Raw genomic sequence first — 19,727 nt, 5'->3', positions numbered from 1 at the left:
AAAAAGAACTTTCACTTCTACATTTGTCTCTAACACGTCCCTTAGTCGACTGTAATTTGTTCTTATTTTCTGTAGCTGCTTGTTTGTGAATTTTACAATACACTCTGGCATTTCATGAGAGAACAACTTTCAGCAGTCCATAATGGTATTGGCACCCTTCCTTGCACTTTTTACCCCTGGTTGTCCAACACAAAGAAGACTAACTTATGTAATTTTAATTTTGAGAATCATATATAAGTTTTGGAAGGATATGTCTTTTTTGAAACAATGTTCGAGAGATAATCTAACACTAAAATTTGTTAATCTTAAGCTCAAAAATTTCAAACACACTCCAAGAGAACAGAAGATGATCAACAAATTCAATATAACACGCATTAAAAACAAAATCAAATTTTTACACAAGAAGTAGTTTCTTAACTCTAAGCTATATGACCATCTTGAAACTTCACTGGTTACTCATTCACATATATTTTTAACTTTTTGTAATTTTAATGTGTTGTATAACTTAACACGCCAATCTAATGGTAAAATTATGTAAGCATTTCAAATGTAATTGTACTTTGAATAGTTCCAGTGAGTCGAAACATTTTGTAATGTATGTCACGACTGTTTAAAATTTAACCCGATGAGTGCTACGCCCGCCTATAGATGGGCTGATACGGCCGGTCCAGCACTGCTACACCTGTCTGTAGACGGTCCTATGAGAACTCAAGTAATATTGAATGTAAGTGTAGGATTTTCCATTTGCATTTAGATTTATAAAGAACCAACATTTATACATATTTTAAGCTTAATAATAATAATAATAATAATAATAATAATAAGAAGTTAAACATTGAGGCTTCTACAAACTTTTTTACATGACAACGTTGAGATCGCCAGCTACGCCAGCTTCATCCGTCCGCCACCAAGGGTACTCACCACGGCAGATCTGCTATGCCCTACAGTGTTTGCTTCAAGATCCCAGCCTCGTGTCTATCACTCTGTAGCAGTACCACTCCCACACCCTGTCCCTTACCTTTCAACCCCCTTAGGCGACTATGCAACCCATATTGTCCGCCATGGTGTCCACCTGCCTCGATCACGTGACGCCCCACGCGTCTTTCGCTCCACCCGCCAGTCAGCCCTCATGGACACCATAAGAATGTTCTTTATTCCACATTCATATTGTACCAGGCTTGTTCTGATTTGCCTATATATTGTATTTTATTACTATTAATAAACAGCACAGAGGGAGGGAACCTTTCAGGTACTCCCTCGCTGCCTCTCTCACGACTAACGCCTGTGCTGCCTTCCCTACACGCGATCGTACCCGGCCCTATAAAAGCCGGGGTGGAAGGCAGCTCGGGATCAGTTGGTCGTGAGAGAGGTTCAGCAACTTGGTCATATGAAAACCGACAATGCAGCTTCGCTGACAGGATGAGGAGACCATAAAACAGCAATGTACAAAAATTTAGCTGCCATTTTGAACTGGAGGGTGTCCAAATCTTGATTCAAATTCCATGTGATAACGCAGCTACTGGTCAACCCTTGCATCTTGCTGGCTGGTGTGGTGAACAGTGGAGTAAAGTTTTGCAGTTGTGCTGGAGAGAGAGAGAGAGAGAACGAACTGGCAGGCTACTATGCACCAAGGTACTTTATTGTTAGGGACTGAGTGTGAAACGTAAATGAGGTGCGTTAATCGCATGATAAAAACACAACATCTTGGCACCATGCACAACGAATATGCACATTGTACTTCACAGTTTTCCTTACTTGTTTGAAGGCAGTATTTTGGAGGTACTTCGAACTCTGAAGGTCTCTCCGTTGTGCAATTGGTTGCCAACCACAAATATTTAATCATACTTGAATTGTAGGAAATAATTGAAAATGAATGAGGGATTGCATTTTCAATATGCTGTTTCTCTGATAAACATCAAAGTGAATTTTTCTCAAGCTGGCGCAATGTCTGTTAAACATTGAAACAATTACTGGAAGAAAAACTTATCCAAGGGCTATATTTTCCCTGTAGAGCCGGGAGGAATCTGGAGAATTGCCTGGAGGAATGTCTTCAAGACAGCTTTTATCACTAGAAGTAGTCAAGGAATCTGACGGTAGCAAGCGCTCGTCTTCAGTGAATGGGAAGAAGGCTTCTTTAAACCAATACTTCAATTACTTTTTTTCTCATTTTCCCTGATTTTGAAGCTGTTACAATTATATTTTTGGCATGAAATACTCCTTTGGAAATTCTTAGACTGAAAGTTTCAGTTGCCTCCTGTAGTACAATGAAGAATTTCGGGAAAAGAGAACTGGCCATACTAACTACTAACTGTAGGCATAATGTGTATGAATAGATGAGCGCATTGACTGATTGAACGACTGTGTCAGTATGTTTCTCACCCACAAGTCCTTACTGCTTTCATTTTGCACATGATACTGATCTGTATTATATATTGAAGATGGGGTGTAGTCTAAAAATCGCTCTGTAGCTGCTCCCGCAAATTTCTTTGCAACTTTATTTTTTCCTCTTCTTGCAGATAACTTACGGAATTCAAATTTCATATTTTCCTACTTTTGATTCTGTACTTCAAGCGATTCCACCAACCAGTAGATGCACTGAAATTTCATTGTCCCAATGAAATCTCTCTTGAAAGTTCCAAGGCCCCCAGTTGCAGATCTTCATCGCAAATATTCCACTTCAACCTTCTTGCTTCTGCAAATCGAGAACATACCTTTTTATACATCAGTTTCCTGTGTTCAGTGGGACTTACTGACATAGATTCTTTCTTCCAGACGTACAATTGTTGTACTGATGTCACCGTACGACAATTTTTGTGAAAGCCGCTTCTTACCCCCACCTTATTTAGCCATAAACATACAGCTTTCCTCTTGTATGTATGATCTACAGCATGTTTCACTTTCTTCTGTGGATGGGAAGCATAGGTTGAGATGGTAGATTTGTCAGGTGATTGTGGTGTCACTTCACTGGATCAACAGGAATCAGACTCAGGGCTCAAACTCAGATCTCTAACACCTCTCATACCTGGCAGTGGTGTGCTGCCTTCTCTTTCAGATAATCCAGATGGGATGTCGCTACTTCCTCTATCAATGTCGCTACCACTGATTCTCTTCAGACATGACTCTGACAAGTGAGACAATGCTAGCACCCATGGGATGATTTTCAATTAGTTCAATCATGTCAACCCATCTCCCTTTATTCCAGTTATTACACAAGAAGAAGAGAAACCTTCTTCATGGAAATAACATAATGCATACTGTAGAACATTAGCTGGATTCATGACTGCTCTCTCAAAGGAACATTTGTTAACTGCCAGGCGCATAAAGCTCAAGGTGACATGCTAGCTTCAGCTGGTCTCCAGGGCTATCCACGTCTAGCTATATGCTAACGCATGCAATCTTTTTATACATTTTCATATTGATTTCAGGACCTAACGGCTTGAAATGGCAGCTAAATTTTTGTACATTTTTTTTTTTTTATGGTCCTTTCATCATCTCTGCAAAATTGTATTGTCGGTTTCAGTATGACCGCATCAATATTTCCTTTACAAGGTGAAGTTTATCAGTTGTAATCCTGATAAAATTCCCTTATAGCTGCAAGCTTATCTAGTCTCTTCCTCTTGACCCTAGCTGCCTTGTCATTGAACCGAAGTGCACGCAGTAACAAATAAAAACGGACACTTCATCACAAGGCAAAAATGTTCAGGAGCCGTCCCATCTGTGGCCCAGAGATCTTGAAGATTCTGATCCGCCAGGTACAATTGTCCAAGAAGAGCACACATGTCTTGGGCAACTGTAAGTTGTCCTTATTTTCTGTAGCTGCACATTTTTGAATTTTACAATATACTCTAGCATTTCATCAGGGAAGAACGACTTCCAGCAGTCCATAATGGTAATAGCAACCTTCCCTGCACTTTTTACCCCTGGTGGATGGATAAAATGTTCTGCTGCCTGTTTCTTGGGAAAGCTTGAATTTTCCAATTAGTCTTGTAGTCATGTCCTATATACTGTGGCCCAGGATTTAAATTAAAATCTAAGTCTTCTTGAAGCGATGAAACTTAACTTGCATGATTGTGGTTTCTTTCTTGTAGAGCTTCATTATTAGAGTAATCAGTCTCAACTCATATTTACAAGAGATAAATGATCAGAATCTGGCAAGGTGACAACATCATTTGATGAATCCTGAAGCCACCTGCATACATCACTTTCTTGAACATTCATAATATTGATTAATAAACCAACTAATTATTCAGTTCTAGCTAAGAGCAGAGCTTGCTAACAATGTAACGTGGTATTCGCAGGTGAGCGCTGCGCTCACTTGAGAGACAGCATTGAATATGGCAGTCTGCAGGTAATTGCTTCACACTTGGTCTCCAACAATGCACGTTTATTGCTTTGTAACGCTGTAAAGGGAATGTAGGTGGGGGGTCTAGCCAAATAATTGTTGATACTAAATAATTGAAATCGAAGGTTAGCACTGCGGCTTATCCTGCGACAAACCGCGGCTTAACTTCCAGGTCATCCGGTCCTGCTCTGTTTTGTTTCTGACTAATTTACTGAACATAGTATCATTGAAATTGCCAACTACCACAGGAATTATAATCCTTTCTTGAAAAAATATACAAATATCATGTCACATTTCAAGATTGGGATAATGCATTCATATAAAATCCCTAAGTCTAAATGGTGAACATATCTGTAGTGATTTATTTGACTGAGACTTAATCATTGACTATAAGGATGACAGTCCGATAGAGAGAACACAAATTAAATTTCATAGAAGTATGTTACGGAAGTCAAGTACCATAATAAACTAAGCCATATGTGATGGTTTGAGCACTTAGACGAATGAAGAAATGTTGAAAGAAACAATGGAAGAGCAAATTACAGGAAAGCAAAACGAAGGAATACCCAGTTTATGATGGATGGACAGCGTAATGTAATGGAACTCGGACAGGAAAACAGTGATATTTGGGGAGTACAGAATGTGAATAAATTGCTGAGACCGGACGAGTTGGCCGTGTAATTAGGACCGTGCAGCTGTGAGCTTGCATGCGGGAGATAGTGGGTTCGAAACCCACTGTCGGCAGCCCTGAAGGTGTTTTTCCGTGGTTTCCAATTTTCACACCAGGCAAATGCTGGGGCTGTACCTTAATTAAGGCCATGGCCGCTTTCTTCCCACTCCTGGCTCTTTCCTATCCCATTGTCGCCATAAGACCTATCTGTGTCGGTGCGACGTAAAACAAATTACTTATAGCGTAGACTGTAGTTCCTTATTCCCTGACTTTACATACCGATTTTCATTAAAATCTGTTTACCCATTTTCTCGTGACTCGGCGCTGTTATGGACTTAGCAACTGAAATCCAAATTCATGAATATCTCTGTTATCATAGCTGGTACGATATAATGTATAAAACATAAATGATTGGAAATTTAGTTATGTAGTTTTATCGATAGGACCACTAATAACATAATTGTTTGAGAATGAAATTTGAGGCCTTCCCCTAAACTACCATTTCACTCAGCATGAACAAAATTATTTTTGGCATAGATTGTAATGACTTTACATACCGATTTTCATTAAATTCCCTTCAGCCGTTTTCTCGTGATGCACGTACATACATCCAGACAGACAGAAATATGATTCTTTTTAAATTCTGAGCAATGTATAGACAAAACTCTTATTTTATGTATATAGATAAATGGTTGTCTAGTTGTATAGTAATAACCACCACCATCATCACCACTCTTATGATTGACGGCACAGTAAAACTGAATAAGACATAAGTGATCGGTATTGTATTCTTTTTAACATTTGTTATGTAGTACTTTTTGATAGGATAAATAACATAGGTATTTAAAAATTAAATTTCACATGCCTTCACCTAAACTACCATTTCATCCAACATGAATAAAATTATTTATAACTATAACTTAGACTGTAGTTCCTTATTCTCCAACTTTACATACCGATTTTCATTAAATTCTGTTTACCCATTTTCTCTTGGCTCGGCATTGATATGCATTTGGCAACAAAAATAAAAATTCATGAACATATCTGTTATCAATGAAGCTCATCCCCGAAATTGCGACCCTCGTCCTCCGAGGCTCCTTCAAGATCCTGAGACACCACCTCTACAGCTACAGCTGTGAAATGCTGCACTAATTATACTGTTCCTTTATAATTTAGATTTTTCTTCAATTAATAGGTCTGTACAGAAATTTGATATGTTTTACCTTGTACTTAGTGGCAGCCTGTAAATACAGGAGGTTGTTCGTAAATAAATGGAAATGGATATATAGCCAGTAAGGTAAAAATGTATGAGATACAAAAGATCAGAAATTTAATTCTGTACAACTTTAGTTATGTAGTATTTATCGATAGGACCACTAAGAACATAAATATTTATGAATTAAATTTTAGGTCTTCCCCTAAACTATCATTTCACTTGGCGTGAATACAATTATTTATAGCCTAGATTGTAGTCGCTTATTCCCCGACGTTACATACCGATTTTCATAAAATGCTGTTCAGTTGTTTTTTCGTGATGTGCGTACATACAGATGGAAATTACGGAAAATTAAAAAGGGCATTTCCTTGTTACTGTGGACATGGCTCATACAGAAATACCTTTTTTTTTTAAATTCTAAGCAGTGTACAGAGAAAACTCTTATTTTATATACTGCATATGATGTTCTGGGCCATTTTACAGGAAAACTAAAAGACCCATGGAAACATGTTTCAGATAAAAAATTTAAGTTAGATGATTTTCTACATTTTCCCCTCAGGCAGCATTTTATTGGCTGAAGAAACTAAAACGTGGCTACTTACTGAAAATGTCAATACATGGTTTTACAGATTTAAATTTACTTGTTTGGGTTTTAATTCTTAATAATTATTTTAATTGGTTTATGTGGACCTGAAGCTTGTAGTATAATTTGTTTTGCAACATTGTTGGATTATAATCATCATAAAATATCAAAGCCATTTTGACAGTGCTGATATAATATAATATAATAATATAATATAATAATAATAAAATAATATAATATAATATATAATATAATATAATAATAATAAAATAAAATAATATAATATATATATAATATAATATAATATAATATAATATAATATAATATAATAATATAATATAATAATATGATATAATAATAAAACATTGTTGGAGGTAACATCAGGACCTTGGCATAGAAAAAACTGCTTCGCACTCCCAAATTGATGTGTTCAATAATTAGACATTTCTTCGCCATTTGCTACATAATCTTGGCAAGAGCGTAATTTCTCTGATCTGCGTAATTTGGTGGCCGCGGTGATTGATGTAAATGATACGTGTTTGCTCTTGAGAAAGTTAAATGGTAGACCAACACACGGACTTTCATTTGGGGTCAAAGTACCCTTACAATATCATATGGTGACAACATATTGTGTCTCATGCAATCTATGATTTTGAATGTACAATGCTTATTTCAACGAGTAATTATAACGAAGGAATTTTCTTTAAAGTGCTGTTTTACTTTCAGCTTCATGTGTACTCTGGCATGCAACATGGTCGCTACCTTCTCCAAAACTATTCAGAGCAGTTACGAGATCTTACCAGCTCACCTTCTGCAGCACAGCTCCATGAGCGGGCACATCAGCTGTTACAGTGGATCCAGCATGTTGGTACTGAGCTGAGAAGAATTGCTACCTCTATTTCAAATCCAGAGGAAGTGTATACTCAATTGTTGCAGTTTCTTGGTGTTGATTGTGAGTATTGGAAATGTTATACCTCCTAATAGACAGCTAAATAGCCAGTTAAAAGTATTCCAACAAGTTAACTTGTATACCATAAAAATGTAAGTTACTTAAATAGTCTGAAAGTTCGGCCCCGCTGTGTAGGGGGCAACGCGTCCGCCAGTCACCCGGCAGCTCTGGGTTCGATTCCCGGCCTGGTCAGGGGTTTTAATTATAAATTATTAATATCCCTGGCCTGGGGACTGGGTGTTTGTGTCGTCTTTAACCTTCCTTTCCTCACATTCAGCACTCTACACTTCTGCAATTACACTTACACGCAGGTTCCTGTCATAAGGTGAAAGTACTGGCAAAAGATCTACAGAGGTTAACACCACAAACAAATATTTAAAAAAAAATGGTCTGAAAACCTCCTAGTGAAGATACTGTATTGACCCGAATATATTTAAGACAGCCTCACTTATAAGATGACCATGAATTGGAGGAAGGTACTTACTAGAAAAATGATATAATTAATATGCAGTAAAACCTCCAGTAACCAAATCCCTTTTAACTAAAATGTGTTGTATCTTCGGTATTCAGCCTGCAGGCTGGTGTGATCCTCTACAGCTATGCCAACAGCTGTCATAGATGGCCTAGGCATCACTGAAGAGGCGTACTAGGAAAATGAGGAGTGGGATAATTTCCCGTTGCTTTCCTCACCGAGCCAGAAGTTGCTCACATATCGGTCTGCCAAGCCTGAAATGCATGCACCGTCCAACCCTATGAGTGATATTTTCAGACCATTCATAACAGGAACTGGCTGCATAAGGAATGGTATTACTAGCATCACTCATGCCTCGGTCACTTTCACAGTGTCAGATCCAAGGATGAGACTGAGACAGGTCATTGAAAGTAACAAATTTACTCTAGCCCATACCAGAAGACATAGTGCACTGTAAACACTACATCTCACCAGCAAATATGTTTTAAGTTAAATGACCCGTTGTAATTTAAGTATATTTGTCCACTTTTCAGAAAATATGAGGGTGAATCACTGAGGCATACATCCACCATCGAAGTGTATCGGTTAGCGTTAGTAGCTGACATTCTCGTGGCCCCATGTTTGATTCCCGGTATTGCCAGAAATGTTAAAATTGTCAGGGCTCGTGTGTGGTCAAAACGGTACATGCAGTTTACATCCATCAGAGGTGTGTCTGAAAAACGCTGCACTACACTGGGAAGAGGACATGAATTTACATTTACTGAGGCATGTGGTCTTGAATCACTATCCAGCCAGTGCTCAGTTGTGTAGGCCTGATAAGTGTTCGCTAGACGCCTAAGAAACGTTCATTGTATTGTTCTTCGATTGAATCTATTAGTGTTATGTGTTGTTGTTATTAAGTGTACTGCATTTGTGTACTGTATTTTTTCGTCCAGTTCTGCAAATCGTTTAACCTCAATCGGGCATTAATAAAAGAAATTGCAGTGACTGCCTTGAAATCCTGAAGAACCATATCTCCCAAACTTTCTAATACAACAACATACAGTATGTCAAATGTGTTAACCAACTCACAATACTATTACTTTTAATATTCATACTGTTGTCCTGTATACTTTGTCCTCATGGGCAATCTCCAGTTGGAGAAAGTCAATATAAATAAATATAACAGGCACAATATGAACAAAAACTTGCCAAAATATGAAATTTATTTAGGCTAAATATGAAAGTATAAAAATATATTTATTAACATTATGAAATACAATAAATTGCAATAATGTTATGTTTTTAATTTTTTTATTGGATTTAAATCAATATACAAAGTTCATTGGTAAATGTATGTCACAGAAACAAAAGCCAGAAGTTGCTCACATATCATTCTGCAATGCACGCACCGAGATGTAGTGTTTACAGTGCACTGTGTCTTCTGTTGTTGTCAGGATTACTTGATTCAAGAATTGGAAAAATATCCGAAGAAAAGCAGCTCGATTTGTGCTGGGTGATTTCCGACATAAGAGTAGCTTTACAGAAATGTTGCGAAGTTTGGGCTGGGAAGACTTGGGAGAAAGGAGATGAGCTGCTCGACTAAGTGATATGCGTAGATGTTGATTCCCATAGGGAACCTGAAATATTTGTCCGAGAGCGCTAACAACCATGGTTTAGAATGTGAAATTTCACATTGTGCCTGTCCCTAGTGATGTCCTTGAAGGAAAATTGGGGGAAGTCAGAGGAATTAACAAATCAAGAAATCTTTATAACAATAGGGCCAGAATACAGCTTTGGTATCTTTAGTGTATCAGACTGGATTATAATGAAGAATAAACCTGCTTTAAAGACACTTAACAAATAAAGGAAAAAAGCAGCAATAAAACATGACCTTGAACCAGTGTATGTGGAAGTGTCAAAATTGATTTGTTTAATATTAACATTTCCTGTGACCACGGCTTCCTCTGAAAGGAGTATGAGCACTCTAAAGAGGATAAAAAGATACTTGCATAATTCAATGAATAATGAAAGACTCAGCAGTCTTAGTACCATTTCCATCGAGAAAATGCTTGTGAAGGAATCGATGAGTGATCAAGTATTGAAGGACCGTGTGATTGACCATTTTGCAACCAAGAAAACTCAACTTTTGGAACTACTCTACAAGAAACTTTAAGGTAAGATTTTCTGCCTACCCATTAATTAGCTAGTAGCTTCGCCACTGGATTGTATTAGAACCATGAAACTACTTTTAATAATTAGTACTATCACGTGGGGAACACCGTGGGTCGTCTTTACTTGTGAGTAGTACCACTACAGTATGTTAGGTACACAATACGTTTGTGATTAGTAGCAACAGAGGGTGAATCAGTATGGGTTTTCCAGTACCCCTGATCAGTACCATTGTGAGAAACACCACGGGTCTGGGCGTTGCCTGTGATTAGTACCCACTATGTGAGGAACACCACAGGAATACCTGTGCCCGTAATTAGGACACCTAGGTGAGGAATACCATGGCTTTGTGTTGCCTGTGAGTGGCGCCATCATGTGAGAAACACCATAGGTCTGCGTTACCTATGCAATGTACAGTACTTGTGAGTAGTAACATAATGTGTGGAACACCGTGAGTCTACGCTACTTTTGATTAGTACTGCAACATGGCAAATACCGTGCTTCTACTTTACTAGCGATAAGTACCATTATGAGGGGCCGTTGACCTGGATTCTCTTCAGACAACAAACATCCTCGATTCAGGAATGTGCTTTAGAAGCAGTCCCTTGATCAGTAATAATATTGTTTATAATAGTTTCTGGGAAGGTGAGGCATTGCAGGTCGGATCCACCGATTGTTTTAAATTCATATCCATCCATTCATTCTTCTTCATCACTTTTTTTAAATTCTGTCAGGGGATGATTTGAACTTTTAAATTGTCATTACATTTCGTCTCATTGGCACTGCCGGTGATTCCAAGTAGCCTACGCATTGGCCTCCACGGTATGCACTAGCCATGCGTTTTGGTAGGTGTGCTATTTACCAACTGATGAGCCCAACTTAGCACACTGGAGCGAAACACTGGCAACCAGGAATGAGTTAGCTGGAAAATTTATAATGTCCAATAACGGACCAACTATATTGGTATTATAAGCCACTATTTTTTAAAGGCATCGGGTACTTTCCGTGCGAGTACAGGGCATCTAAAATGCATACAGTACAGTAATCCAACGAATAAAGCACTTGCACAGAGGAACATGCTTTTTTTTTTTTTCTTTCATTGCATGAGGTTATGTTTGCCAGTGAATTATCAAAGAGCATTATTTGAATACTGTAAATGCACCTTGTTGGGTACATTTTGGAAATAGTTTTTCCCATGTCATTTGAAAGGTTTAAACTGTGAATCAAAGTTAATTGCATGCAGTAACGGATCTTAGAATATTTTGAGATGCGGCAAGAGTGGCATTTCTGAATTACGAGCTGGCGGTTAATTCAAAATCACGTAATTCGAAGTCCGATTTTTGTGACCCAACAACTTTGAATTAACAAGGTTTTACTGCATATCGCAAGGGACGGGTGGACCACCTGGTATAACATGCTGTAATACCTGATGTTGACAGGATAATCACTTTGTATGTTGACCATTTATTGAGTGTTTTACACAGATATGGGACTTTTGGAGTTATGAATATTAGTTTATAGTCGTGATTTTTTTGAGGTTTTAACAATATGGCACATTGTTATACCAGGTAACCTGCCCATTCCTTGCAGTCTACTTTTATGCAACACTCTGCGTTTAGTACAATTCTGAATAGGAAATGAACCCATAAGACAAGCACTGATACAAAGAACAACATTCTATGGCAGGTAGGTAAATAGCACCACGAACTCCCCTCCTTCAAGGCAGGTCACAACATAACAGAAAGTTTATTCACTCCCTCTTGGTGTATTCCAGTGATGAGTATGTGGATATGTTACTCATCTGTGAAGCAGCTAGACAGAATGAATACCATGACATTTTGGAGTATGAAAAGATGTCTGCATGCAACTGTGTCCCTGGGAAGGACATGGCCTGTTCGACATCATCCTGTGATGTCTGTTCACAATGAAGAGATTGTGTATGATGCTATCTGGCATATCCTTCACACTACCACACGGGCCAGTGTATAGTAGATGAGCATCAGCTGGACGTCTATTATGTAGATATTGTATACCCATCTGTTTCACCCGTGCCATCTGCACTTGTACCAGGAGCTTCATAGTCATGATTTAGAAGGCCGGGCAGCGTTCTATCAATGGACCGTACAGCATGTGGACACTGATCCTGCCTTTTTAGTGACTATATTCTTTACGGACGAATCACGGTTCCACAACAAGGGAACTCTTATTCGACACGATATGCTCTACTAGAGCATAGATAATCCACATTGGGTACAGCAGGCAGCTTTTCAGGTACAGTGGAGCGTGAACATATGGTGTGGTATCATGGGTAATAACCGCATTCGTCCTCATTTCTTTGAGGGCCATGTGATGGGAGCACAGTATCTACGGTTTCTCTGCGATGAACTCTCACCATTGTTGGAACGTGTGCCAGTTCTTGACTGTTGCAGGATATGGTTTCAACATGATGGGGCTCTACTGCACACAGCAGTGGTTGTCCGTATCCATCACCATGGATAAGAAGGAAAGGATCTATCCAATGGCTTGCCAGATTGTCCGATCTTACACCCGTGTATTTTTTCTTTGGGGCCATGTAAAACAACTGCTGTATGCACAGGAGCCAGACAGTCCTGGTCACCTTAGACACCTTGTAGTGGACACCAAAAAAGCAAAATTTTGTTATAAACTCTTGTAAAATTTCGACTATGAATTTCAGTATTGATTGCTAAAGTTATCCTGTTTCTTCTGCTCTTGTGATATACAATGGATGATTGTATGTTATATTTTTCAGTTGTGATGAGTATACAGTTTGAAATATAGTTTAAATACAAACAGTGAGGCTATTTAAACGTAACAACTACAAGCTCATCACCGAGGCATGCTGATCAGTTTTGCTGGAGATATTGCAGTGTGCCAGGTGGTCCTTACAGTATCGCGCGCAACTCGTTGACCGCAGAAGTCATCGGTTTGAGTAAGTGCTGCATTAAACGATATAGGTAACTGAAATCCTGTTGCATGTTTCTTAGCCTTGTCCAACCCATCCTACATCTTATGCCACAATACCAACAGCCCTTTCAGTGCCACATAAATAAATCAGTCTGTGGAAACCGTTAAATACGCAGCGTTGCTACATTCCAGGCAATTTGTAAAAAAGAACGAAAAAGAAATATCCCAGCCATTTCTAGCATGGGATTCAGACCTCTGTACCCTCAAGCCCTGTCAACTATCGACTGCGCTCGTGCCATCTGAGCTATTTTGAAGCTTGGCCTGCAGTGGGCAGTTTCCTGCCTATACAGTACCTGCGTCTGGTCTGCGTGTGTACCGTCTGTTGTAACATATGTGTTTTTCGTATCTGCTTGTTTTACAGGTTCATTTGAGGTACCCTTAATTAATTAAAGCCAACGGCCGTAGCCGTGTTGAAACACCGGATCCCGTAAGATCTCCGAAGTTAAGCAATATTGGGCGTGGTCAGGAGTTGGATGGGTTGCCACGCGCTGTTGGTGGGGGTAAGGGAATGGAGGAGCGGAAAGGAACTGGCCACCCTACCGCACGTAAACTCCGGCTCAGGAACACCTCTGTGGAGGTTCGGACCTGCCTTTGGGCAGAATAACCCTTACCTACCTAATAAATTAAAAGTGGCGTTGATGATTCCTGCTGTCTTCTAGTCCGTAACAACACATCCTGTTATATTACACTAGATGAGGAAGGGGGACCAAAGTTTCTCAGAATTGTAATATATGGGGCAGATTGCATGAAACTATATCACAAGGGGCGGGTGGACCACCCGGTATAACATGCTTTAATACCTGATGATGATGGGATAATCACTTTGTATGTTGACCATTTATTGAGTGTTTTACACAGATATGGGATTTTCGGAGTTATGAATATTGGTTTATTGTTGTGATTTTTCGAGTTTTTATTTTTATAGGTAGGTACATCTAATAGAGTACCTGTGTCCAGAACCAAATTCAAGATAAAGATACAGGCGTTGTTTCGTATATTTTGAAAATATGAAAACTTAGAAACTATGTGGTACTCATATATTTCCTGATGTCTTGAAGTTACAGTCCTATAATTCTGAGATGATTGCTGAGATAATTTAATCTTCAGCAGTTTTACAGATACAGTATGTGCTTTTCCTGAACTTGCTGATTCACAATGTTTGACATCCTTTACTACTGAATACAAAAATAGTATACAGTCTGGTATTTACAGTTTTTCTCTGTAGAGACGAGAGATGGACTATTTAAATGCTTTAGACCCAAAGAAAAATTATTGCTTTCGAAATGTGGTGTTGACGAAGAACATTGCTTGCATAGCATTTTACATTAACAATTCCATTGTTAACCAGCTCTACCTCAGAATCAGAGTATCATCATTGTGTAAACAATGAGTTTCACAATTCTCTGGACACTGTGTGATGTGGGAAAGTTAGCTTAGCAAAACTGATCATTCCCGGAAATGTTCCCAGAAAGAGATATTTTGGTGGAGTTCCCACTTGAAGGTGGAACATGATTGGTAATTATAAGAGGGAGAGGAGTGGCAAATGTGGAGAGGGCGACTGATTTGACACTGGAGCAAGTATCGTAGAGCTGACCATGAGAGAAACATCTTTCAAGATTTCATACTGCTGGCAGCAAACTTCCACTTCTCCTCAACAGAGTAATGGTTTAGCTGTTAGGAGCAATTGACCAAATGGAAGACACTAGTGAACACTCATGAGTTAATTCAATGACCATTAACACTTAGTTAACATCCAAAAATAAAACCTTGCACAGGCTTGTTCAGCTGGATGCAACTGAAGTGTGTTTGCGAGGAAGAGGCCTTACCTAAGAGGAATTCTCAAGATGAAGATGGCAAAAATACCAACCCCTCGAGCCAGGGGAATTAACCAGTGAAAGTTAAAATCTACAATCTGGCTGGGAATCGAACCTGGGATCTCTTGGACCAAATGCAAGCATGCTATCCATGGGGCCAGACATAATAATAAAATTAAAAGCTTATTTGATTGAATCTGATAATATTCTTTCAAGAACGAAACATGACATTCTGTTTTTTCTTTTTTCACATATAATCTGTTACTAAATGTTTTCTTTTTCTGATATTTTCTAATTTTATTTATCCAGAATTTCTTTTGACTATTGCACACAACATAGTTTATGTTAAGCGAATGATGTGGATAGATTTGGCAATTGGAGGAATTAGGATGAGAATTGTTTTGGTGTATTCACCATGTGAGGGTGCAGTTGAGGATGAAGTTGACAAGTTTATGAAGCACTGAGTGATATCATAGTTAGGGTCAACAGTAAGGATAGGATAGTGTTAATGGGCGATTTCAATGCAAGTGTTGAAAATAGAACTGAAGGATATGGGAAGGTGTTTGGTAAATTTGGGGAAGACATGAAAGCTAACAGGAATGGAAAGAGTTTGCTAGACTTCTGTGCTAGTATGGTATTAGCAGTTACGAATACAGTCTTCAAGCATAAGGCTATTCACCACTACACATGGGAGGGTAGGGGCACCAGATCCCCAATAGACTATATCTTAACTATCCTTGAATTCAGGAAATCTGTTAGGAATGTGTAGGTTTTCTGGAGATTTTTTGATGATGTGGACCACTATGTGATCTGCAGTGAACTAAGCATCTCTAGGCCAAGGGTAGAGAAAGTGAAATGTATCTGCAAACGAATAAGGATAGAAAATCTCCAGGATGACGAAATCAGATATGATTAGTGTAAAGATCCAAATAGTGGACAGTAAGCAGGTTCAGGCATACAGGGATGTTGTAGTAGAAACAGCAAGTTAATGCCTAGGAACAACTCTGTGTAAAGATGGGAAAAAGCAAAACATCTTGCTGGAATGATAAAGTGAGGGTAGCTTGTAAATGTAAAAAGAAGGCGTATCAGAAATGGCTCCAAACAAGAAACGACATAGACAGGGAATTGTACGTAGATGAAAGAAACAGAGCGAAACAAATAATTACTGAATCCAAGAAGAAATCTTGAGAAGATTTTAGTAATAACCTGGAAAGGCTAGGTCAAACAACAGGGAAACCTTTCTGGCCAGTAATAATCTTAGAAACGGTGAGGAAAAAAGAAATGAATAGTGTTTTTGGTAAAGAAGATGAACTCATAATAGATCCCAGGGAATCACTGGACAAGTGGAAGGAATACAGTATTTTGAAAATCTTCCGGATTATGCCGTGAACAACCAAACTAATGGGAAGAATGACAATGATGTTGGTGAAATTACGCTTGAGGAAGTGGAAAAGATGGTAAATAAACTCTATTGTCATAAAGCAGCAGGAATAGATGAAATTAGACTTGAAATGGTGAAATATATTGGGAAGGCGGGGATGAAATGGCTTCATCGAGTAATAAGATTAGCATGGAATATTAGTAAGGTACTTTCTGATTGGACAAGGTATCTCATTGATCACTATACCATGCAAGGTATTCACTGGAATTTTGGGAAGGGAGAGTGCGACCTGTAGTTGGGAGTAACTTGGATGAAAACCAGTATGGTTTCAGATCGCAGAGGGGCTGTCAGGATCACATATTCAGTATGCGCCAGGTAATTAAAAATGTTGAGAGGAATAGACAGTATGTTTATGTTTCATAGGCCTTGAGGTGTATGACAGAGTACCAAGGGAAAAGTTGTTCGCCGTTCTAGAGGACTATGGGATTAAGGGTAGATTTTAAAAATCAATCAAAGGCATTAAGTGGAAAATTGGGCTGCAATGAGAATTGATGGTAGAATGAGGGAAGAATAGTAAAGTTACATGAGGAAAACAAGTCTTCTAATTTCTTAGTGGCATATTTCTTTGTAAGTAGATTAGTGTTAAAGTCCCCTAAAATAATGTTGTGTTGATAGGCTGGTAGCAAGTTAACTAGGTACGTTTCAAACTTGGTCAAAGAAGATACTTTAGGTGGTCGGTGAACACTCCAAAAAGTATTTTCTGTCCACTAGCAACTTCAACGAACATGAGCTCCGTCCTCGGCGTTTCACTGGTCGATGAGATACAAATGTCACGCCTCTTCAGGACACCTCTACAGTAGAGAGCGATGCCTCCTCCCCTCTTATTGGTGCGATCATGACGATTGGAGATTATAACCACGAAGGTGAACCATGCTGTTCAGTATTGAAGGCGATAACCAGCTTTCACTACGTAATTCCTATCGAATGGACACTATTTTTGTTAAATATAGCTTGAATTTGTCAAAATGTGTGGGCACTTTGGCTGTTCAAGTGACAATACTGGAGGGTAAGAGGATATAGTGAAAGTTCTTGTTTCAAACGGCTGGTGGTATCTATGCTCTGGGGAGGAGTGAGGAGAGTGTTATTCTTAGTGAGTTCATTGTCATGGGAAAATACCATAGCTACTTGACTAACAGACTAATTGGAGCGCTAGCTGGTTTAAAAAGAAACCACACACACACCTACCTAATAATAATAGTAATAATAATAATAATAATGCCGTGCTGAGTGGCTCAGACGATTGAGGGGCTGGCCTTCCAACCCCAACTTGACAGGTTCGATCGTGGTTCAGCTCGGTGGTATTTGAAGTTGCTCAAATACATTAGCCTCGTGTCGGTAGATTTACCGGCATGTAAAAGAACTCCTGCAGGACAAAATTCTTTCACGTCGGCGTCTCCAAAAACCGGAAAGTAGTTAGTGGGACGTAAAGGCAATAACATTATTATTATTATTATTATTTTATAATAGTAATAACAGCAACAACTATTAGTAGGCACATCACATTGGTCTTATTGTGATAATCCACCTAATCGCCTCATATGTAAGTTCAGTTACTTTGTCTAATGTGGACCTTTTTCCCATCTTCTAAATGAACAATAATGTGGCCATCCTGTATCAAATCCCGCTGTATGCCCCAGAAGTCCCATGCTTTACGCATTACTTCCTTGCTTGAGGACTTCAAAGATTCGGTGATTATTAGTTTGGTACCTTTAAGATCTCGCTTGGCGCGCCAGATGTGATCTCTTTGTTGGTACCTGAGGAATTTAATGATGATAGGCCTATTTCCTGTGGACACCACCTCAGCTGCCGTTCTCTTCATATGGCCCAGTCTATGTCGATCTATACTGTCCATAGACGATTAAATGTTCAGACTGTTTTTAACATACCCAGTGCCATAGTGTGTCCTTGCCAGAAGGTCTCATTTACACCATAAAGGTGGAGGCAGTTCCTTCTGCTGTACTACTCTGCTTCATCAATCATAATGTCCTACTGGTCGAGACGTTCCTGTAGATGGCTCACCTCCTCCTCCTTTTTTGCATAATTCGTCCGATATTACTTCCCGAAAGTCCTGGACTGCTGAAGCGAGGCCAGTTAGTGTGTCACCGGGGTTGGCAGCACTGGTTATGCCAGCAGCCATGGCTTGTTCCAAGCATGCTTGATATTCAGCCATTCGATTTTCAAACTTCGATAGACGGTCATTTATGGCCTTCAGCGTCATAGCACTTCACAGGTATTGAAGTTCACACTTAAATGAAACACTGGCATACCCATGAAATGAAACTGTTATCTTGCTGATATGGCAGGTGAATTGTGGAGCACATTAACTCATATTGCACAGCGCACATCATTGCAGAGAATGATTTGATGGATGCTTAGAATTTTACAAATAGTTTGTGACTTTCAGTGAAGCTGATCCTAATTTTTATAGTCATTTATATGGCTTAGTATGCAAATCTGCTTGTCAAACATTGGAATGCATAGAGAATAATGGTAGACCTTCTGAGTGGTTTTACTTGCCATAGTGATGTTTGTAAATACTGGGCGATTTAGCCGTGCGGTTAGGAGCGCGCAGGTGTGAGCTTGCATCCGGGAGATAGTGGGTTTGAACCCCACTGTCAGCAGCCCTGAAGATGGTTTTCCATGGTTTCCCATTTTCACACGAGGCAAATGCTGGGGCTGTACCTTAATTAAGGCCACGGCTGCTTCCTTTCCACTCCTAGGCCTTTCCTATCCCATCGTTGCTGTAAGACCTATATGTAATACCAATATAAATGGTCCGTTATTGGACATTATAAATTTTCCAGCTAACTCATTCCTGGTTGCCAGTGTTTCGCCCTCGTGTGCTAGGCTGCGCTCATCAGTTGGTACCTAGCACACCTACCAAGACGCTGGCTAGTGCATACAATGGAGGCCACTGCATAGGCTAATTGTAGCCACCGGCAGTGCCAATGCACTATGAGAGAATTTGTCTCATTATCAAAAATTGATGCCTGCTTGGCCATCAGATGATGTAGATGTTGATTCCCATAGGGAATCTGAAATATTTGTTCCGAATGAGTAAATTTATAATACCAATATAAATGGTCCGTTATTGGACATTATAA

The 19,727-nt window shown here is 39.1% G+C and overlaps 1 protein-coding gene across 4 annotated transcripts in view; it reads left to right on the top strand.

The window, feature by feature from the left end:
• The window catches only part of LOC136866403 (reticulon-4-interacting protein 1 homolog, mitochondrial-like), a 270,197-nt gene that overhangs the window by 8,975 nt on the left and 241,495 nt on the right, over nucleotides 1-19,727 (top strand). For all 4 annotated transcript variants that reach the window (XM_068226726.1, XM_068226725.1, XM_068226724.1 and 1 more), the window contains exon 3: nucleotides 7,538-7,763. In XM_068226726.1, the coding sequence (XP_068082827.1) occupies nucleotides 7,538-7,763 (226 nt within the window). The remainder of the gene's footprint in view (nucleotides 1-7,537; nucleotides 7,764-19,727) is intronic.

The sequence above is a fragment of the Anabrus simplex genome, chromosome 3 (assembly GCF_040414725.1).
Source record: "Anabrus simplex isolate iqAnaSimp1 chromosome 3, ASM4041472v1, whole genome shotgun sequence".
NCBI lineage: Eukaryota > Metazoa > Arthropoda > Insecta > Orthoptera > Tettigoniidae > Anabrus > Anabrus simplex.
The sequence above is the reverse complement of the archived record's forward strand: the minus strand, read 5'-3'. Positions and strand labels throughout refer to the sequence as shown.